The 22,993-nt window shown below is 43.1% G+C and overlaps 1 protein-coding gene across 1 annotated transcript in view; it reads right to left on the bottom strand.

Moving 5' to 3' along the window:
• Nucleotides 1–22,993, bottom strand: part of HEATR1 (HEAT repeat containing 1) — a 46,100-nt gene that overhangs the window by 6,541 nt on the left and 16,566 nt on the right. The window contains exons 15-37 of the mRNA XM_075267456.1: nucleotides 22,751–22,872; nucleotides 21,950–22,135; nucleotides 21,606–21,789; nucleotides 20,929–21,077; nucleotides 19,622–19,814; nucleotides 18,500–18,675; nucleotides 18,233–18,394; nucleotides 16,497–16,739; nucleotides 16,220–16,348; nucleotides 15,007–15,113; nucleotides 14,429–14,566; nucleotides 13,741–13,859; nucleotides 13,419–13,540; nucleotides 11,758–11,886; nucleotides 10,881–11,111; nucleotides 9,619–9,748; nucleotides 9,337–9,503; nucleotides 9,188–9,234; nucleotides 8,292–8,415; nucleotides 7,537–7,677; nucleotides 5,139–5,431; nucleotides 4,878–5,028; nucleotides 1,249–1,407 (exon numbers count right to left, since the gene is read on the bottom strand). Of these exons, the coding sequence (XP_075123557.1) occupies nucleotides 1,249–1,407; nucleotides 4,878–5,028; nucleotides 5,139–5,431; nucleotides 7,537–7,677; nucleotides 8,292–8,415; nucleotides 9,188–9,234; nucleotides 9,337–9,503; nucleotides 9,619–9,748; nucleotides 10,881–11,111; nucleotides 11,758–11,886; nucleotides 13,419–13,540; nucleotides 13,741–13,859; nucleotides 14,429–14,566; nucleotides 15,007–15,113; nucleotides 16,220–16,348; nucleotides 16,497–16,739; nucleotides 18,233–18,394; nucleotides 18,500–18,675; nucleotides 19,622–19,814; nucleotides 20,929–21,077; nucleotides 21,606–21,789; nucleotides 21,950–22,135; nucleotides 22,751–22,872 (3,602 nt within the window). The remainder of the gene's footprint in view (nucleotides 1–1,248; nucleotides 1,408–4,877; nucleotides 5,029–5,138; nucleotides 5,432–7,536; nucleotides 7,678–8,291; nucleotides 8,416–9,187; nucleotides 9,235–9,336; nucleotides 9,504–9,618; nucleotides 9,749–10,880; nucleotides 11,112–11,757; nucleotides 11,887–13,418; nucleotides 13,541–13,740; nucleotides 13,860–14,428; nucleotides 14,567–15,006; nucleotides 15,114–16,219; nucleotides 16,349–16,496; nucleotides 16,740–18,232; nucleotides 18,395–18,499; nucleotides 18,676–19,621; nucleotides 19,815–20,928; nucleotides 21,078–21,605; nucleotides 21,790–21,949; nucleotides 22,136–22,750; nucleotides 22,873–22,993) is intronic.

The following is a 22,993-nucleotide window of genomic DNA, read 5'->3' as shown; positions in this document are numbered from 1 at the left end:
TGCCAGTGAGACACTAGTAGAGCCGACTGCGCATGCCGGCCAGCAGGAATTTTTGGGAGGCAGCTCTTGTAGTTCAATGCAGGAGCGGCCTCCCAAAAATGGCTGCCGGACGGCATTCGCACTCGGCTCTGCTGGTGTCTCACTGGCAGAGCCAACTGCGCAGGCATCGGAAGTGACGCAGGAGGAAGACAACAGAGAAGGGGAGGATCCAGCCGAAGATAGAGGCGTCGCAGGATCATGTTCTCGAGCAGCAGTGGGGTCGCCCCCATCGCTGTGAGAGAACTAATTTACATACCGCTAAAAACCAGTATTTCTAAGGAACGGCGCGGCAGAGATCACATCTAAAGGTAAGAGACAAATAGCCTTTCTAAAGGCTATTCCGACGTCTTAGCCACAAAAAAAGAGGTTTTAATGGTAGAATCCCTTTAAGGGAAATAGGTTTCCTTCACTTTTCAATTGGAGTTACTTTCTATGTATTAGTCTATGAAGAGAGTAGGGGGGAGTAAGAAGACATAGATCCATGAACTGTATAATGATCAAAGGTGAATATATCCTAATTGAAGTGATGTTACTTATGACAGGTCATCAAAACAAGGCACCCCCTCCCACCCCAGCATTCGAGGATGCGCACTGCCATTTTTTTCATCTCTATGGGGCGGCTAAAGTGAGTGGCAGCACAGCGCTCAGCTATGTCTGAACAACCACATGTGCAACCATTGCTGCAAATCAACTGAGGATTTGGTCCCTGTACTTGCATGATCAGCAGGGATCCCAGCAGTCAGGATCCCCACCAATCTATAGGAAATATATCATTGGAATACCCTTCTCAGACGCTCTATTCATCCTCATCTCTTCTATTTCTATCCCAGTCTCATTAATCTCACAATCTATACCAAACATTAAGAGTATTTTCGGCAAAAACAATTGCACACAATAACACTCCCATAAATCACGCGCTATTATCTTAGTATTGATGGATTCCTACTAAAGCCAGTGGCAAATTCCTACACAGTCGGCAGTAAACAATCCAGAAGTGCCGAACACTTTATATAGGGCAGACTAAGCCCCGCTATAAAAGAACAGTAAAAGTGCTAAACACAGAACAAATACATGATGATGAATACAGAACGTTGCGAACCCGAGGGCGGCGGCGAGAGCAGAAAATAATTCCATTTCTATCCAGCCCGCTGTTTATGGAGGTAAGTGAAGTATGGATAATAACACAGGGAAAGGGAACAGTCACATTACCTGCTGCGTGTCCAGAAGATGACAATAGCATTTGGTGACAACCGGGAGAAGAACTCTGGCTTCTAGTTTTGTTGCTAAAGTTGTTTTCAGTGCTGTCACCCTGACACAAAGCGGCGACGTGGGTCCGACTTTGACAGCAATCTTATCTAGACGTGTAACCTAGGTAACCACGAAATTCACAAGTCAGGAGCGGCACAAGACTGGGATTTAATAGTCATCTGCAGCATGTATACCATGTACATTTATTTAACTCTTTCACACATTGCCGTGCACAAAGAAAATCTGAACTATTTAATAAAAAAATGTTTTTAAGCAGGTTGTGAAAAAGCCGCTCATTGATTTGTTTCAAAATTAGGGGATTATAACACTCCTTAGGGAGAGTGTGCCCCTTCACAGGTGAATGGAGACTTACAAGTCATTTCTGCCCCACTGGGGGATTATGGGAAAAATATGCAAATCTGTTATCTGAGATTCCTCTCCACATCTACTCTATGAAGAAGGGAGGGGTGGAGAAGAAGGCTGCTGTTTTTCTGTGCACTAGTAGCCTCTTATCTACAAGCCTAACAGTGATAAAAAGCACAGAACAGCATCCTGGAAAACAGATTTGCCTATTTTTCCCATTGTTTCCAAATGTGCAAATTTCTAAATTTAAAATAATAATAATATATAGTTTTCCAAAATCAATTTTGTGGTTTAAAGGGAGTCTCTCACCAGAACCCAGCATATCTCCAGTGTCGGGTAGGTTAGGGTCACCTGGATCCAATGTAGTTTTCCCCTTGTAAATTGGAATCTCCATTGCCAAGTCATTGCTGTTTTTGTTACGATGGAAATGAGCTCTTTAGCTCAAGAAGGACCTTACCTCTTACGAGCAAGAGCAACACCCTCATTGCTCCAAAGAGCTCATTAGCATCTTGACAAAAACAACCATAATGGGGGCATTCACACAGAGCAAAGTGTCTCTGATTCTGGCACTATAACTCACGGCAGAATCAGCGCTGATAAAAAGACTCCCATTCCGCGCGTAAGACGGAACCCATTGAACTCAATTGGAGTCTTTTTATCAGCGCTGATTCTGCCGCGAGTTATCGTGCCAGAATCAGCGCTACTTTACTCCATGTGAATGCCCCCTTACTTAAAGGGGCTCTATCAGCAAAATCATGCTGATCGAGCCCCACATATGCGTGCATAGCCGTAGCAGAAGAAGTAGCCGTAGTAGAAGCAGCATGCTACTGCGCATGCGCCCAGGCCATTTTTTTAGCAATGTCAGTTCGAGAGTTAGATGGGACCCGAGGACATCGCTGGAAGAGGAGGTGTGGCTGAAGAAGACGGCAAACCCTGAATGACCGCCCACCGTGCACGATGGGTAAGTTGATCACATTCTTTTTTAGGGTATTATTTTAAAACTGAGGGGTAGTTTAATATAATTTTAGCGGTGCCTGAATAGCCTTTTTAAAGGCTATTCACGCATATGTGGGGCTCTATCAGCATGATTTTGCTGATAGAGCCCCTTTAACAAATGGAGGCAGTGACTCACAAGGGAAAACCGCCATTTAACTCAGGTGACCCTAACCTATCTATTGGCGGGTTCAGTTGATATGCTGGGTTTTGGTGACAGACTCACAAGAAGAGCACTTATTCCTTATTCACAAGGTAAGGGGATACATTTCTGACTTCAGGGGGCCAACCACAGGGACCACTTCACCCCTTTCCAAAGGAGAAGTGAAAAGTGCTGTTTCCTGGGTCTAACTTTAAAGGGGTATTCCCATGTACATAGATTGTAAGCCCTCGCAGGCAGGGCCCTCTACCCCACTGTGCCAGTCGGTCATTGTTAGTATTATATCTACCTGTACATTCTGTGTACTGTATGTAACCCCCAAATGTAAAGCACCATGGAATTAATGGTGCTATATAAATAAATAATAATAATAATAATAATTAGTTTTAAATTTGTAGATAATTAAAAGTTAAATATTTTTGCAAATATAAGTAATAAACATTTTGCAGAGTTTTAAAGATTTTCTCTAGATCTCTTGTGGTCATAGTTTTTTTTTTTGTCTTCATCGGTTGCCAATGGATATGACCATGAATGCAGGACCTTTCTAAAGTCAGAAAATCAGCCATGATTTCTTTATTGTGACCGGAATATCTTCTGATACATGTAGTCTTCCTGCCTGATAACCCAGGTACAATAAGAAAATCATCAGTTAGAGAAAATCTTTAAAACTTTACAGAATTTTTAATTACCGTATTTTTCGGACTATAAGACGCACTTTTTTTCCTCCCAATATGGGAGGAAAATGTGTGTGCGTCTTATAGTCCGAATGCAGCGTGCGCAGCGTCTGTGTCCCGTCTATGAGGAGCAGCACGGGGAGCAGCACGGTGCCTGCCTGCTCTGCCCCTCCTTCCCTGTCTGTGTCGCGTGTTTGCAGGAGCGAGATATGAGAGGCAGGGAAGTAAGGGCGGGCCAGACAGGTGAAGGAGGCGTGGTTTCAAGCTTGCCGAGAAAACCACGCCTCCTTCTCCCGTCTGGCTCGTCCCTCCTTCACTGCCTCTCAGATCTGGCTCTGGCAATGAAGCCACACAGACAGGGAAGGAGGGGCGGGCCAAACGGGAGGAGGAGGCGTGGTTTTCTCAGCAAGCTTGAAACCACGCCTCCTTCACCCGTCTGGCCCGCCCCTACTTCCCTGTCTGTGTGGCTTCATTGCAGGAGCCAGATCTGAGAGGCAGTGAAGGAGGGACGAGCCAGACGGGTGAAAGAGGCGTGATTTCAAGTTTGCTTAGAAAACCACACCTCCTTCACACCACTGCAGGGTGTCTCTTTCCATCCATGGATGAGATTAGATAGATAGATAGATAGATAGATAGATAGATAGATAGATAGATAGAATAGATAGATAGAATAGATAGATAGATAGAATAGATAGATAGATTGAATAGATAGATAGAATAGATAGATAGATAGAATAGATAGATAGAATAGATAGATAGACAGACAGACAGACAGACATAGATAGATTAGATAGATATGTTCAAATCACCCCCATATCCCTAGAATACATGTAAAACAAAAACATTACTGTGAAACACATACACATTTGGTATCCCTGTGTCCGAAAGCCCCCGGTTCTATTTACATTGGTGAAATATTATATTATTAGGTTATTAAATATTTCACCAATTTTTTTTTCCTTAAAATTTTTTTTCCCCTATTTTCCTCCTCTAAAACCTTAGTGCGTCTTATGGTCCGGTGCGTCTTATAGTCCGAAAAATACGGTACTTATAAATTGGAAAAATGTTTAACTTTTAATTATCTATAAATATAGATATGATTATGTGCATGGGAATACCCCTTTAAGGCTAAGGCCGCATGTTGTAGAAACGCAGCATTTTTGGCAGCAAAGGGAAAAGAAAACCGGTCCCAGCTAAGTGAACTCTATTTAATCTTATCCCCAAACTGCGAAAATGAATCTGCAGTCTTGAAAAACGCACCACGTTAATTCTACCTAGAAGACATGCAAAAACGTATACGTGCCATACATATATTGATCCTATAGACTAAACACAACATATGGAAAGCCATACAGGCAGTCTAGTAGTCATACATTTAAATGAAAGACAACTGCACTAACCTGGAGCAATGACTCTTGTAGGTAAGGACTTAGGAAGTGCGGGAGAGTCTCCACCACTTTCTCCAGCGCAGTGACTGTGCTCAGGAGATGGATCTCACTAGTGAGCAGCTCCTTCCGATGCTTGAGGGTAGTGAGGAGCGCTGGCATAAGCCTAAAAGTAAAAACACGCCAAAAATGCCATCAGCGCCTATCTCCTAATTCTTACATGGTCTGCAAAGAAAAACTGTATTTGAAAGATGAACACATGGCATAACTGTATACCTGGGCAGCTGTGCGATGGCATGGGCCTTGATAGTGCTGGTAATTTCAGCGATGCACAGTAAAGCGCTGCCTACAACGTTCTTCTCTTCTGGCTCTTCTGCAGATATAAGATCAACCGCTGCTTTGAGAACAGGAACAAAGACCTGCTGCCTATGAGCCCCAAAGCACTTGCAGAGCAGCTTTAAGCTGTAGAGGGCCGTCTGTCTGTTAATGGCTTGTTCATCTCCTTCCAGGTTCCCTTTCTTTTGAACGACAGAAAGAAGGTCTTTAACAAGTCCCAAAAGTAACTCAATCTGGGGAAAAAATAGAAAGAAAGAAAAGATCTTGGGTTAACATTTCAGAATGAAAAAAAGCACAAACGCAAAAAAAAAATCATCTATATAATATACTATGGATTACAAGAGCGCTTATTTGCGGAAATGCAATTACTTGAATGGGATAATAATAAATTATACCAGTTTTTAAAGAGGACCTTTCATCAGATTGGGCACAGGCAGTTCCATATACTACTGGAAAGCTGAGAGTGCACTGAATTCAGCGCACTGTCGGCTTTCCCGATCTGTGCCCGGTGTAAAGCGCTATCGGTCCCGGTAACATAGGGCTTTACAGTCAGAAGGGCGTTTCTGACAGTTAGCCAGGGACGTCCTTCTGCCTCGCGGCGCCTATCGCGCTGTACTGTGGAGCGGGGAGGAACTCCCCCCCCCCCCTCCTGCTCCTTTAACACTCGTCTATGGACGAGCTGTGTGAGCAGAGGGAGGGGACGTTCCTCTCCGCTCACACAGTACAGCGCGATAGGCGCTGCTGGGCAGAAGGACGTTCCTGGCTAAGTGTCAGAAACGCCCTTCTGACACTAAAGCGCTACGGGACCGGGACCGATAGCGCTCTACACCGGGCACAGATCGGGAAAGCCGACAGTGCGCTGAATTCAGCGCACTGTCAGCTTTCCAGCAGTATATGGAACTGCCTGTGCCCAATCTGATGAAAGGTCCTCTTTAATAGTAATATAAGACATTTTATTTATATAGCGCCAATGTATTCTGCAGCATTGTACAAATTGTGCAGGGGGTCAAAATTCAACGCATGCGCAAGTCAGCTCTGCCAGTGGGAGGCGGGCAGAGTCGACTTCACATGCGGGTGGCCATTTTTTTTGTGGCTGCTTACGTGAGCATGCGCAGTACGCACCTGTAGTTCTATAGAGTACTGAGCGTACTGCGCCTGCTCGCGGAAGCAGCCACAAAAAAATGGCCGCCCGCATGTGAAGTCGGCTCTGCCTGTGGCCTGACTTGCGCATGCGTTGAATTTTGACCTTCGTGCGCGCTGGAAGAAGACACGTGAAGAGGCCGTTGTTGAAGAAGATGAAGGCGGCGCTAGAGAAAGTTCTCTCGCAGCATTGGGGACGGCCCCAGTGCTGTTTGAGCGCTGAGGTACGCCACCAGTGCTGCGAGAGAACTCATTTGCATACCGACAAAAAACGAACGGTGGTGTGGAGAACACATCGAAAGGTAGGAGAAAAATAGCCTTTCGAAAGGCTGATTCCGACGTGTTAGGGACAAAAAAATGAGTTTGAATGATAGGATCCCTTTGAAAGGAAATGTGCATGCTTACAAGGGAACCTGCCAAGCCCATATGGGACAATAAAGCACACACAAGGGGTTTAGTGTCCAATGTAGACCTGTAGCTACGCCACCCATGCCCAGTTTTATATACTTAGACTCATCTCTGGTGCTGTTGGCACCTGCACAGTTCCCCAGTAACTGCACATTCTTTCTCCAGCTTTACTGCGCATGCGCCCAAGTTCTAGCGCATGCTCACTACAGCTGGGGTGTACTCCTCCAGATTCAATGAACAATCACTTTCCTATTAGCTCCATGTAGCTATATAACTAAGAACGTATAATGAAAGAAGAATATTTCTATGTTATTAGGCTGTGTTGCAGTTAAAGATATTATACAAGGGCTTTACGACGCATGCCCCATCCTTAGAATTTTTCAATAAATTTAGATTTTAAGAACCAACTCTCAGCATCCTGCCGATCAGCTATTTAACAATGGAGTGCAGAGTTCGTAGAAGAAAGCACAATCTTTTCAACCAGGGACAGCTCCATCCTTTCAGTAGTGGATGTGCCTGGTATTACAATTTATGAAAGGGTCGTTCCACTCAAATGAATGGGACTGAGCTGCAATAGCAGACACTGTTGCTAGTCAGCTAAAAGAATGGAGACCTGGGGTGATAGGGAACTTCCTAGAGCACCAGCCCCTGTAAGCAGCTGACCAGCAGGGATACAGAGAGTCAGATCTCCCCTGAAATAATACTTGTAGCCTGAGGCCACACTATAAGCCCTTTAATAAGGCAAATCATATAACTAGGATGTCATGCAGTTCTCGTATTAAGTTGATACCTGTTGTTCATCCCACTGTGTCCGATGCTGTAACTTGTTGTTAAGGAGATCCATTGCTTTACGTCGCACGGATGGCAGATTATTAAACATGAGCCCACGGATGACCGGGATAAAGGTTTCAGTAGGTAATAGAGCATTGACCTTAAACACAAGAAAAGGTAAATTACACATTACACAAGAGAGAGGGGGCCATTCATTTCATTGAAAAGGCGGTTGGATTTTACAGGCTACAATGCACTTCAAGCAAAGATACTTTAAAGTATTGAAATTTGTTAGCAATGAATATACTATAAAAAACAGAGTATATAACTAGAGATGAGCGAACACTGTTCAAATCAGCTGATCCGAACAGCACGCTCCCATAGAAATGAATGGAAGCACCTGTGACGCCGGCAAAGTCAGCATGCCAGGTGCTTCCATTCATTTCTATGGGTGCGTGCTGTTCGGATCAGCTGATCTGAACAGTGTTCGCTCATCTCTAGTTATAAACTCTGTTTTTTTTTTATTGTGTTCGCTCATCTCTATATATAACATTAAACACCCCCCACTTTCCCCAAACAGGTGCTTTTACACCTTTAACACCTATTCCTTCTGATTCCCCCACAAACACATTAGGTTTGGCCAAGTGTGTTCAGGTGGATTGAGCCCCGAACCAAGCATGCATCATAACTAGTCTTAACCCATTATGCCGGAGGTTGAATTTTTTGAGTTCTAATAATGGAAATCTAGGCATAAATGGGTTAAGGAGAACTTACCTTGTCCAGCAGTTCATAGGACTTGTTGAGAAGAGCTCTCCAGAACTTTGCTGTTGGTTTATCTGCATTTGCTTCCACGGAGCCAGCTACCACTTTGATATAGCAAAGAACGTCTTCTAATACCCTGTAGGCATACCAATTGTATACATGATACTATTCCAGGAATAGCATAAAGAAGCTGCAACCTACTTGTGGACAGCATTACTATGACAAATAGACAAATAGGTGTTACTAGTGCTCTTGTCAAATGGGTGTGTCCCTACAGAATCTGGTAACAGAAGCACTGATTGAACCCTGTGTGTATGCACTCACACCCAAATGGTAACACCTAATTGGTAATTTATTTATAAATTTCTAGGAGGAATAGCAGAGGAACAACAAAAAGCAGAATAAAGAAAATAAAAACATATAAAAATAGTAATTTCATGGAAATTTAAAGTATTTACAATAAAGTAGATGTCAGGAATGATGACTGGTCTTCTGTAGAAGAGGACTGTTCCATCAGGACAACTCTTGTCCATATGACCTATCAGGGCCTACACCTCTACGAGCAAGAATGGATAGGTGTTATGTAAGATCGGCTCCCGCTCCGGTGGACCAGATGTGTCTATTTATTACCAGACTGGCCATTCATTTGAATAGTTTTTTTGCACTGCGATATTGACCCTAGAGAGACATCTGCGGATAAAAACACTATATGGGCAGAAGTGACTTTGCTATCAATTACAGCTAGGAGAAGGATTAAAGACGAGCAGAACCGATAGTGACCGGCTTCTATTCGAGAGACAAGCCCTTTAAGGCTTCTGCTCAGCAAACAATGTAACTGGAAGGTTATTCAATAGGAAAAACTTAAAGACTCCCTACAAAATCGATACCATGTCCATTACATAACGTACCTTTGTTCCAGTTCTTGTAATTCCTCATGAGCTTCACACTCGGCCACCTGAGAGAAATAAACAAGACAGTCAATACTGTTCTGTAATACAGACAAGACATGAAGACATTCTTCTATAACAGAAAACAAGAGATCGATACGATGAAATACCTTGCCGACAAATGTGTGAGAAGCCAAGAGGTTGGCCATGACAGACACGGACAAAAACTTGAAGTGACGCAGTTGTTTTGCAGAATGGTTTGCGACATTAAAGAGTTCTGTGTCTTCGTTCTGAGCCGGTAACTTCCGCACCTTACTTTTCTTCTGTCCAGAATTATCTAGAAAGAGAATAACCAGAAATACATGAAGTGAAGAGAATCTAATATACAAGTGTGTCTCCTCCACTAGCAGAGAGGTGGCGCTGGACGCAATGGTGAGACGTTTTCTCATTACCTTCTTCCTTATTTTCTGGAAGGTTGCTGAGGAATTTTAGAAGACTGATCAAACTCTCCAGTTGGTTCTGGACACTGAATTCACAGCAGATCGATATCCAAAATTCAGTGTCTTGCTCCAACACTGTATCCTGGGGAAAGGGAAAAAGATGAAGATGAGTATATTATATATAAGAACATTGTTATGTTATGGGGGGAATATGGAAGTATACTACACATGATTAGAAATGAGCGAGTACTATTTGAAACTCCCGTTTCAAATATCACGCACCCATAGGAATGAATGGATGCAGCCGGCACACAGGGGGTTAAGCGGCCGGCCACCGGCAAAGTCTGCGTGACAGCTGCTTCCATTCATTCCTATGGGTGTGTGCTATTCGAAACGGCCGTTTCGAATAGTACTGGCTCATCTCTAATGATGATGCAATGATAACATGCTAGTACAATGAATTTTAGTTTGTATAGTATGTATTTTTCAGACCATAACATGAACACATTATTTTTTTTTTTTTTGCTAAAAATAGCCTCAGTCCAGTTCATTTCCAGGCAGAAAGCACCTGCCACTTGCTACGCAGATCAGAGAACGATCTGAGCCTTCTTCAGCCCCAATCTGAAGGCTGTGGCCGACTGCAAATCTCATACCCAAGCTTCTTCCTAAAGGACTAGACGGACAACAGGGTCAGCACAGCTCCAGCATACTTCTGCACCCTGGAGGATAAGACAAGTCTGGGGCCTGAAAGAGTGGTGTGAACTAAGAAGAGAAGAGAGAGCTGGCTATGCTATACTTTAAGCATACAGTTTCCAGGGTATAGATATACAGGATGTGAAGGTAGCAATCATTACTGGGCTCTGGAACCTCGGGCCTCTCTAGAAGACGTCACAGATATTACAAAGCACATGGCATGACAAATCTTGCATTGAGGCTTTGGGGAGCTTCAAATTAGGCCTCTGTACAGTGCAGCTATCAATAACAAGACATATGGGTGTATACTTTGTATACAGCGATAACCATCTTACAACACAAAGCTATACATAGACCAAGCTTCAGTGTATACCTATAGTATATACACGTACAACAGGCCATACATGTATGGAGCCTATGGTCTAAACCTAGGTGCATCTTATAGTCTTATAGCCAGTCTTATCTTTCTACAGCCATCATGCCATAAATTACACTTGTTACGCCAGGCAGAATATTCTGGATATACACAGATAACACAACATATCTCCTGTACACTTTCCCAGAAGAATGACTTGTCTTACTTTTTCTCCATTGGTTGCTACAGTGACTGTTTTCGTAACATGTTGCTGGAACAGAAGAACTAAGAGCACCCAGAGGAATCGCTGCACTCCCACAATGTCCAGTAGCTGGGACAAGATGGGCAGACGCCGGTGTTCTGGGACATGAGGCAGGGCGTCCACAAACACACGAATGATCTTTTCAACCACCTTCTCCACATCTTCTTTAGTCTCCTTGGAGTTTTGCTCTCCTGCCTGTATTAGAGATAAAATAGAAAATGAAAAGATTTAAGATAAGTAACAATATACAAAGAGAATTCAATCCCTTTAACCCCCAAAAAAATCATTACCCCAAATAAAATGGGTGGGCGCCAGCTTTCAACTGATCAAACTTCTGGTCAAGTAAATATTGAGGTTCGTAGGATTAGTAGCATTTCCCTATCCTTTCTAGGAATATGATATTGATGACAAGATCAATATCAGATCGATAGGATTACATATCCGGGCACCACCACCGATCAGCAGACACTAGTGCCAGAACATATACAGAGGAACACACGGGAGGCAGACAGCTCTAGTCTTAGTGTAGAGGTCAGGCCTGGTGACGGCAGATCAGATCTTATTCACTTGGGAGAAAGAAGAAGTCCAACAGGTCTTATGGGTGACTGTAATGTTATGGCTGCAGTAACTTGCAGTTGAGCAGGCAGAGCGATTCTGCAATCTCTGGACGTGTGGCTTGTGTCATGGCTAGAGCTGGTGCGTAGTCCTAGCCTTACGGAGGATAAAAAGGTGACCCTGAATTTTCTCCTTCTTTAAGATGGGCAAACATATGGTGTCTGTAACAAGTCACAAAGGATAAACCCAGGCTGCAGCGTTGCAGTTCCATATTAATACACGTTACCTGTATTAGCGCCGGGATCACGGTCTGCACAGTCTTACTGATCACTTGGAAGCTATAGCTATCATCCAATCGCATAACACTGGCTCCCATGAAGGTGAAGATGGGCATGATGTTGTGAAGTACTTTATCCTTGAAAATTATGAATAAAACAGGACATATTAGTTTGACAATAAGATTTGAAGACACTGAGAAGGCTAGGGAAGATTTGTTAGTAGTGTCTTAATGGGGTATTCCCATTGGGTGTTTATGACTAGATCCCAGGATATGCCATACATGCCTTACAGATAAGGGCTCCACTTCTGGGTCCCCTGATACCCGCTTGCATTAAGGGAAAGATCGCAGTGCACACACAAGTCTCTCCCTTCACTTATATAGGACTTCCTAAAACCGCAGAGGCTGCCTGCATATCTATTGGGTATTCATGGTATATCCCAACTGAACTAGACTAGGTCATGCTGAATGATACATCTGGCACCCGTTGACACTTTTTCCTAATTTTATACCATGTTATGCATCTTAAGCCAAGCTCCTTTTCTGCTACACCATACTCCCTGTGTAAGTCCTGGCATAAAAAGCAATTCCAAACTTCACATACATAACAAAAGCAAATTCTGACTCAATATGTTTAGCAAATCTGCCCCAGCTTTTCTGTACCCAGAGTCTCTAAGGGGCATTCCCATCTCTAAGATCATGTTTAGGCTTATAGCTTAGGCTAACGAAAGGGCTCGTTCACACGTGAGCCCAGGGAAGGTTTTTGACAGCGGATTTCGCGTCAAAAATCTCCCCTTACAATGGTGGTCTATGCAGACCGCCAGGCTTCTTTTTTCCGCTAGCGGCGGGCTGCTGCTAGTGGAGAAAAGAAGCGACCTGCCCTATCTTCAGGCGGAAGCTGCGCGGGTTGAGCCGCGTGGCTTCCGCCCCCCTAGCAGCACCCTCCTATGTCGGCTCATTCATTTGAGCCGACAGCAGAGGGGAAAGCCGCGACCGCGATGGTCGCGGCAGGCGGGTTTTGACTCGCCGCATCTCTCTCGGTGTCAAAACCCACGCGGGCAGTTCACATGTGAACTAGCCCAAAGGGTTTTACCCAATACAGTGCTTTATCTTGCTCCATTTGTCAGATTCTGCTGAATAAGTCTCCTCATTGTTTATCGCTCTTTGCCTAGGTTTCGGACCACCTTTGTCATCTATAGGCATCTATATTCATTTGAATGGGTGAGAAAGATGTCCGGCCGTGAGCGTTTTACGCTCTCCGCCGCGAAACCGGGTTTTTTAATCCGGACACAGAGTTGGACATGCAATACTCTGTGTCTGGATTTTAAAAAAAACGGTTTCGCAGCAGAGAGCATAAAACGCTCACCGGCGCTCATGGCCGGACCCGGTCTGTACTTTCCGACTTCTTGCATGTAGAAGACGGAAAGCACAGAACGGAGTGCTAAACGCAGGTGTGAACCGAGCGACACAGGCTAAGACAACCAACTGAAACAGGGAAGTGGTGGGGAGAGGAGACAGGAGAGCAAGTGAAACCCTGAGATGGTAAAACCACTGTAACAAACAGTCATAATCACAGATAGTCATGGTTGATTCCCAAACTGAAGGCTCTCAAACCACAGAAAATAACGGTCATTCTCCTACAGGTCAATGTAACAGCTGTATATCCTTACAGGGAAGATTTCAGCAGCAGTTCCCAGGAGAAGAAGAGCATGATGATGAGTCTGTGGCATCTCGGAGGTCCTGACACACTGCACAATAAGCTCCACGTTGAACTTTTCTTCATCCAGAATTTCTAGAAAATAGTGCGAATGTTCAAAATGACGTATTCTGCCCCTTTACATTGGCAGCAACTTATATCCCCTCCAAATAGAACATTCATGTATGGCTGATTCAAGAATGCATGTTATGGGGTAAACAAGCACCCTGCTTACAGTTCCATACATGGGTGGCTTTAACCCCATTAAGAAACCCTCTGTCTATTTGTGCTCTTACCTTTAGCCCCCTCCTGATTATCGAGGGAAACCTTCTGACAGATATGTAGGAGACAACTAAGGATCAGCTGCTTGGTGTACTCCATGTTTCCTTGCTCAGGATTTGCAGGCTCGAGACACCTAGAATTAGAGTGCAAAGATCAGGGAGGGTGCATGAGATGTATGACACTGCGGACTCACATTTGGTTAACCTACACAAATACACCAAATCATTGGATAAAGTGAACTGGATGTCTTTACAGCACACAGAAACCACTAAGCCAATGGAATGAGCCAGTAATGTAGTAGAGACAACCAACAACAATTTCCTCTCCATCCAGCATAGATGCTCCGTCAGTTTCCACCAGTCACTCATTGGCTACCATGTCTATGAGTGGCCCCAGCCTCATGACGCTAACAGTACATCCCCTGACATCTGGGGTCACTGACTGGGTGGAATGGTCACATTCTAGCCCCTTGTACATAAACACTAGAGGGACCTCCAAATTGTCAGTACTGGACCAGTTGGGGACTAAAGAGGTGAATACATTTTTGGGTTATGTAATGATGTATTTTACATATTTTAAAAGTGACCTGGTTGTGCCGAAATTTGTCCCCCAACGCTGGTTATTACCCAGTAGACTTCGTTATTCCTATATACATTACTATTCACCCAGATCTCTACTTTCTCCCCAATCCCACCTTCTTACCTCGACAACAGGTAGAAGAGAGTAGGCACCAAGTGTTGTGGTTCCTTAAGTTTCTTCTTGTGTTGAAGCAGTTCCAGGATAAGAGTCGTTCGAGACCAGTTCACACTTCCTTCTTCTACTACATCAGCCTGTGGTTTCCTGAAAGCAAAAACAAAAAAAGACAAAGTATTATAAGATGAATCCAGGGTTTTTATACTGACTGCCAGATTGGACTCGGGAAGGGATGTTTCCCCCTGAAATGGGGCAATTGGCATGAGCCTCATGGGGTTTTTTGCCTTCCCCGAATCAACACTGCAGGGATTGTAGGGTTATAGGTTGGATTTGATGGACTTCATCCAACCTCATCTACTATGTGTAACCTTACAACACAATATCAGGCCAAATGAATACAAAAACATGACAATAAGTGAAGGCTGTAGAGTGGAGTCTATCTAAAGCTAGAACATGGCCCCGCTCTGACAGACTTGGCACAATGTATTACACAGCTGCCTATTCATCTAGATGAGTTTAAGACTGGGGTATATAAAAGCCAGACCTACACGTCTCAAAGAACTTTTCCTATAAGAACTTTATGGTACCTTGGGGTCTGCATTTTCGTTCTTCTGGTTTGCCGCACTGAAGAAACAGTTTTCTCTTTTCCAGGAGGCTCAAGCTCCGCACAGATGTTTATGGCATTTACAGAGATCTGTAAGGAAGATGGATATGTAAGGCCATACGTTACACAACTTTTTACTGAACTGCTTCCATCGTAAGTCAAAAAAATGTCGCTGTCTTTATTAGGTCTTAAAAACTTTGTGTGCCTCCGCTAGACAGGAAAGCTACACAGAGGTAGTCAGTCAATGAGAATTATAAGAAAAAAGAACAAAACTAAAAGAAAAAAATTTTTTTTTATATATATATATATATATATATATATATATATATATATATATATACACACACCGTATATACTCGAGTATAAGCTGACCCGAATATAAGCCGAGGCCAGTAATTTTACCATAAAAAACTGAGAAAACTTATTGACTCGAGTATAAGCCGAGGGGGGGAAATGCAGCGGCTACTGGAAAATTTCAAAAATTAAAATGGTCAGAGTTTTTGGGTGCAGTAGTTGCTGGGTGCTGGGGAGGGGGTGTTTTGGTTGTCTGTCTGCCCCTTCCCTGAGATTGGGGACTGGGTTTTTTTTCCCCCCATTTGGAATTCAGCCTGGCTGAATATAGGGGATCTGCAGTGCTCCTATTAACCCCTTCCCGACGGAACAGGAGCACTGCAGATCCCCTATATTCAGTAGACCGGGCACTGTCAGACACAGGGATACCTAATGTGTTTGTGTTTCATAGTAATTTTCTACGTTTGTATGTATTCTAGGGAAAGGAGTCATTTACAATTTTTTTTTTTATTTTTTTTTTTAAAGCTTCTTTTTTTTCCCCCACTATTTTATGGGAGATTCTGTACATTGAGATTGCGGCTGGTCAAAAATTTTTAAATTTTTTATTTGTTTGGCTGACTCGAGTATAAGCCGAGGGGGGCTTTTTCAGCACAAACACTGTGCTGAAAAATTCGGCTTATACTCGAGTATATACGGTATATACACACACATTTTATTATATACATGCATATAGTATACACATATCTGTAGCTACCTGCCTATTTGGTATAGATGTAATACAGTAGGCAGTACACAATAAGAACTTGAAGGTAATGCGTAAAAGGTCTATTGATGAATAGCTTATAACCACATAAAAGATGAAGTTTTCATTGCAAGATGATCTCACACTACAACTGCTGACTTACCCCTTTAAATGCGCTATTGACAGCCTGGACACATGCAGGGTTCTTGCTCTCTACTAGCAAGTCAAAAAGGACACCAAGGATCTTTTGCTGGACGGTCCCATTGAGAGCGGAAAAGAAACCCTTAGTAATCTGATATAAAAAGAAACGCACAAAAAAGAGGGAGAAATATAAGTAAGCATAATTGCCAGACATGGTGTCATGTCAAATCTGCAAGTGTTACGTCTAGTGCAAGCAACATGATGAGCATCTACATGTTCGATAATCCCCAGCAACATACCTGCCCAATAGCAGTAATCTGGAAGGAAGGAATCTTATCCAAGATGATCTTGGGAGTCTTGAGAGCTTGTATAAAGAGATCTAGACAAAGAGGGTTCTTGGATAAGAGGTCACCCGAATGCTCATTAAACTTGCCCAGGATAAGATGCAGCAGCATGGCCTCATCTGGTAGGACGGCACTTGTAGACTGGGTTACTTTCACCAGTAGTCTTTCCAGGACAGAAAGTAACTGCGCCAGAACATCCTGCAAGACAGAAAAGATCATTTTCCACAATGTTATAGCTTTGACCATTACCAAATATGTTGTAAATGTATAACTGTAAGGGTTTGGTTTTTTTTTACATCATTACTGGCATAGCCATCTTGTGTGATTTGCAGCAAAGATCTGCTTTCTACAGTACAAATCCTATGTTGCTGTGATCCTGCTCCGTGTTCCAGACATTGGAATGAATTTATCAAGGTCGTGAAATTTTAATCAATCAAAAAGGCTTGCATGATAAATCTTGCACAAGTTGTCAATTTCTCCTTGCACAGCACTCTTACAATAAATTGTCTGACAACTCGTGTGCTGCTGAGCAATAAATAGGAGACCTTCCAAAAAGTAGAACGTCATGAATTGGAAGTTTTTGCCAAAAACGGAAGATAAATGTGAATACTCTAAAATAGATCAAAAATGATCATGGATGACCTTGGTAACCAATTGTAAATGGCGGATCCTGTGTTATCTGCCTCCATCTTAAAAGGAAGCAGTCATCAAAATGTAACCCTTGCAAGAGTTACAATTGGTATTCAATAGATTATACACCTTTAAAGGTGTTTGCGGGCAGAATTTTTTTTATTTTTATAAAGGTGTGTTAGTGCTAGTAATGGGTTATGAAGTACACCCATATACCATTAGCAGGGTTTGGAGTGATTTCTGGGTGTCTCTGGTTGCTGCTGCATCCTCTGTTTTTGTTTACATGGTGTAACTTCCTGCTGTCCAGCTTCCTGTGTAGCTGCTGCACTACTTCCCTTTCACTCAGCCCCCCTCCTCTCTCACTCCAACACTCCCCCTCCCAGTCTCTCTTTAGAATAGCAATCCCTCCCATTACTAGTCCCTCTCTCCTGTCCTCATCTTCCTAGCTAACCTATTCCACCCACTACCAGAAGACAGGAAGACGGCGAGGAGCCGTCCCGGACACAGGAGGGTTGGGTAAGTATTGCAGGGGATAGGGGAGGGGGAAGAGTAATGGTGACATTCCGTTTAAGAAGTGGTGAAACAGAATATCACCGGATTATTATTATAAGTCTTTTTTTTTTTTTTTAAATGAAGTAAATTAGAAGTTAGGCAGGGGGAGGGGGTTAAGTTTAGAGGTTAACTTTTTAGTTTATCCTAGACAATCCCTTAAAAAAAAAAAAAAAAAACCCTGTCAAATTGTATACAATAAAAACAAAAAAACAAAACAAAACAGGAGAGCTGTACTTGTGCCTTGCCCCCCCCCCCTTCCTGGAATCCATCTCACCCTCTCTGCTGCTAGAGACGGACCTCACATGACAATAGGTAGCTTTATATCAGTAAAGTACTGTAGTGGTCAGGCCGTACTATAATGTGGAGAGTTCAATTCACACAGCTGAAGAAATACAGGCCACACATAGACTATGGTTGTGTGAATACGGCCTTGCACTTTTGATGGTGATCCCATTGAATATCATATCAGCACAAGTTAGTTGAAATAACAGTATCTTAAGTATACAGACCTCGCCATTCACATTATGGAGCACGTTCAGCAAAGTTTTGCCCACATATGATGGACAACTTGGGTTCTCAAGGAGGCTCAGAAGTTCCTTCAATGTGTTGAGCTTACAATTAGCCTTGGCGGAGCTTGATGTTTCCATCTCTTCAAACACACTTTCTAATACCTGAACAGTCAGAACAATCCAGTAAGAGCAATGGTTATACACACACCATCACAGTCTTTGGAGTAGTCTCTCTTAAGTGTAGTCTCCAACAATGACATGACCTACCTGAACCACGTAGTTTGGATCAGCAATGATCTCTTCAGTTCTTCGCAATGTTCCATGTATGAGTGGGTACAGCCGCGACTGCTTTGCAGAAGTATCAAGAACACTTAAGCAATCGATGGCTGCTCTGCGTAACTCTCGACTAGGATTAGCTAGGTTAATGAGCAATGACACGGCCACTGTGGAACAGAACCATGAAACGAATAAAGGTTAAGTGTGAACAGTAGCAGCCCGCAGCCAAACTGCATCACTAAATTCAATAGCTGATACATCACAGGGGTTTGCTAGGACGTCTATACTGATGATCTATCCATAGATTAGGTTATCAGTATTGATTGGTGGGGGTTCCACAGCTGAAATCAGACACCCACAGATCAACTAGGTGAAAAGGCCAAAGTTTTGGGTGAGAAGAAGGCCTCTTCACTGTATACCAAGCTCGGAGCCAACAGCTCAGGCCCATTCAATTAAATGGTACAGAGCCACTTTAGAACTATGTGACATCAAAGAAAAGAACCACGTGGGTACCACAGCCTACTTAAACCAATTATAGGGTCCCAGGTATCCATTTATAAGTTTTGCAACTAGTGTCTCTCTCCAGTTTGTCATTTGCATTGGCAGCAGCTATGTGCAGGATCCCTGGCTGATATCAGCAGGTACGTCCTGTTTGTGTGAGGTGTCCGCTTCATCCAATTACAGGCCTCACTGGTGACCTTTGCAAACGACATGTGACTACTGAGAGCAGTTAGTCAGGTGCAGTTGGCTAGCACAAAGGGTCTGTACAAAAAAAGACGCTGCTAGAAATTGGGGAGAAAATAAAAAGTTCATATTTGTTTTTAATTTACACTTCCCAAGGACTACGACAACCCCTTTAAAGGGGTTAAAAGGTGATCCCGCTAGGACTCTCTTCTATGTGCCAAAAAGCTAGTCTATCTTGCCACGGCTCATCAAGTCTGCACACTATATGGTTAAAGTTTAATGGTTAAAGTCCTTTATGGATGTGCTGCAGTATGTCCACTTGCTGCCCACTCCGACAAAGGTTCCATCTGATCACTGGTGGTAAGTGGGATACCCTGTGACAACCCTATCAAGATGCCACATGGCTATAAATGTTAAAATGCTAATTACCTGGCGATGACTTAAAATCAAACTCTGTTCTTGTCTTGTTAGAAGGTAGCTTCAGTAAAGATTGACCAACACAGAAGGCTCGTGTTTGTAACGCCGCATTCACTGCACAGCCCAAAGGACTCGAGAGACTGTAGCGATAGGTCCAAAGAAGACAGAGCAAACTGAACATTTTGTTCGGCCCTTGTAGAAAGGTCTAAATGGGGAAAGAGAAAATAAGTTGTGAGAATTAACTTTTAAACAACTTTTGTTTAATTTAATAGACCACGTGATTCTGGATCAAAAACTAATACACACTATTTAAAAACGTTCTTTTTTTCTGCCTGAAAAACCTCTGTAATGTTGCTATTACTAAGCGTCTTCTTTCAGTTAACTTGCTGTTCATTCCCAGTTACTAGGGAAGTTCCATCCTTAGTTACTTTCAAAATCAAGATGGGTTCACAATGAGTGGAGGGAGGAGCGACTGGTTTTGTTCACAAAGTTATTGAGGGGGAGAGGCTGGCCTTTCCTCACAGCCTGTATATGTCTGTGCTCAGTTTTCTCTGTATACTTCACAGAAAAGATACTGCAGCATGTCACAGCTTACAATGTTAGAAATATTTACTATGTACTTGGCAGCTTGTATCATTGCTGATAGGATGTTAGTCACAGACTGTAAGCGACTGTCATTATTGTGCTCATATTTTTTTTTTCCCTCCGTTATTTTTTAGCTGCTTCATACCCTATATATTCAGTCCAGTAACCCTGTATCCCAGAATTACATATGAAGTAACCAGTAATAGCAAAAATGGATGTGGAAGCGAGTAGTACACTTTCCCTGCCTCAGAGACAAATACAAAATGTGTTGCAGCCATAATAGGGCTATTAGAAGCAGAACAACAAAGGAATCCATGTAGGAAAACTTATACACCCAGACTGTTCAGCAAAACACTGCACATATTTCAAAAGCACACTGCCCCTCAATTCACAAGGAGGATTTAGGAGGACTTTTGGTCCCCCGTCCTCCTGATCCTGAGATACTCGGCGTTCAAGACCCCAGTGATCGGATACGTATCCTCTGTCCATAACCGCACAACCCCTTTTTAGGTTTGCCAAACATGAATTACAAAAGTAGTTTCTGTTGGCTGATCAGTCATTGTGCAGATTACTTACATTAATATTTCATATGAAGTCTGAAATGGTCAAAATAGGCCATTTTATCCAACTTTTATTTCATGTATGGGCACCATTACTGGAGAACTGATATAAGCAGAACTCTCAAATTATACATATGTCTAATAGAAAGTGTAGATAAACTGATATTAACATACCGAAAATAAGATGTTAAAGATAACTCGGAAGTTGGCCTGGTGAGTTCCTTCACTGGCACCAAAGACAATCACATCAAAGAGGCCCATAAGAATCTGCAGGTAGGTTTTGCTCACGTCATCCATGGTCTCAGGATTCCACCAAGTGTCACCTAGAGCAAAGAAAAATCAGTCAGTCAGTCAGTGCCAATCCAACTGCTCCTTATTACACAATCAGGGGAATTGATCGTTCCTTCTAGGTTGGATAAAATAGCCATTTTTCAGCTTTTTGATGGAATCAGAAACTAAGGCACTTGATGAAGCCTACAAAACAATTCTGTACACTTCGGGCAGAAAACCCGCAGACTCCATTATAGGCTATGGGGTTCGTGGGTATCTGAATATTTAAGCGGATTAGGTTTCCTCAAGTGGACCCCACGAATGGAAACCCGAACGCAGGTGTGAACCTAGCATAACACGGTGAGAACATACAAACTCCATGCAGATGCTTAAACTCCACTGACTATAAGAGGTTGGCTGGCCATCACTTTACCATATAAAATGCCATTTTTTCCAGCTTTTTTGATGGAATGAAAAACTAAAAAAAAAACTCTTGGCAAAACCTCCAAAGCAATAGTGAACACATTATAATGGGTACACCATAGTCAACAACACTGGATATAATGTAGTTCTTTTCTCACCGTTAGGGAAGGATCGTGGACATTTTAGGCTGTTCAAAAAGTTCTTCAAACTAAGCATCAGCAAAGCAACCTCCACCATGTCCGCGTTCTCTTTAGCATTCAGCTTCTCCATATACTCGGTCAGCACAATTCTATACATCTGCTCTCCGCTTGAGGTATCCAGCAGCCACTTATCTGCGACATCCTGTATAAACATATTCATACCACAAGTGAAAACTGTATCATATATACAGAGTACACGAGTCACGCCATGACATGTCTGCTGTCTTTCCCAATTTCAGGGGTTGGTTATATGGTTTCTATATGCCCATCAGAGAGCAGTACTGACCGCACGGATAACTTACCTTACGTATCGCCATCACAATCCTCAGCCGCTTGTCAAGCAACTGAAAGATCTTCAAAGAGACCTGCAGCTCAGGGTTAAGGCAGCTAAAGGATCCTCTCACCAGGGCATTGAGGAGGACATGTAATGTCACCTTCTGCCTCACCAAGGCCGTATCCTTGTCAGCTACACGTACCAAATCGTCAACCTAAAAAGAAAGAATGAAAAATTTAATAATCCAATAATGTAATATAAGCAACATTAGAATACAACTAAATTAGATGGACATGAAAGGTCCTCTTTAAGATAAAATGTTGCAACAAGTTGAGGTTTGCAACCTTCATTCCTGCTCAGATTTTTAGAAGCTGCTCCTAGATTCATGTCTTTCATGTCCCTCCTAGTAACACATACTGATGTGAGGTCTCTGTCTATCAATGATGCTGCCTTCACAACTCCTAATGTATCAGTACAGACTGACTTCTCTTTCTACAGTCATGAACTTTGTGCTGACAGACACTGCTGCTGAGGATTGTGCGTCCCCCTCCCCCTCATGTTGCAGACTGCCATGGGTGCTATGCTTTCTTTCCATACTTGTACACATCCTACGGTTGGATCACTCTCCTGCCCCTGCAAACTGCCTTGTGAGCACTCTCCTCTCTGTCTACAGCCAGTGATCTGCCCACCTTGATGACTTGGATGCCTTCCCTCTCCACGGTGCACATACCCTACTTCTCCCTGCTGCTCTCTCTACAACTGAGCAAAGAGGGGAGCAGAGCAGAGGCAGTCAGGGGCATCCCCCACAATATCATACAAACCTACGTACCATCTTGACAACTGTAGCGGAGCCCAAGACAGCCAAGTTTTGAGACAACAGTTGAGAAAAGTTGCAGTTTCCGAGTATAGCAAGATTTCCATCCTTTGACTTTTCTAAGCTTGCATTAAGTGCTGTAGGTAATAGAGATACAAGTGGTGTTATTCTGGGGTATAACATAAGGAAGGCATCACCTTTACTAAAAACCATGAACTAATACCTGTATGCAAACTTACTTTTAGTTATTAATAATTT

This window comes from Leptodactylus fuscus, chromosome 3 (assembly GCF_031893055.1).
Source record: "Leptodactylus fuscus isolate aLepFus1 chromosome 3, aLepFus1.hap2, whole genome shotgun sequence".
NCBI classification, from domain to species: Eukaryota; Metazoa; Chordata; class Amphibia; order Anura; family Leptodactylidae; genus Leptodactylus; species Leptodactylus fuscus.
This window is presented reverse-complemented; position numbering and strand designations above follow the sequence as displayed.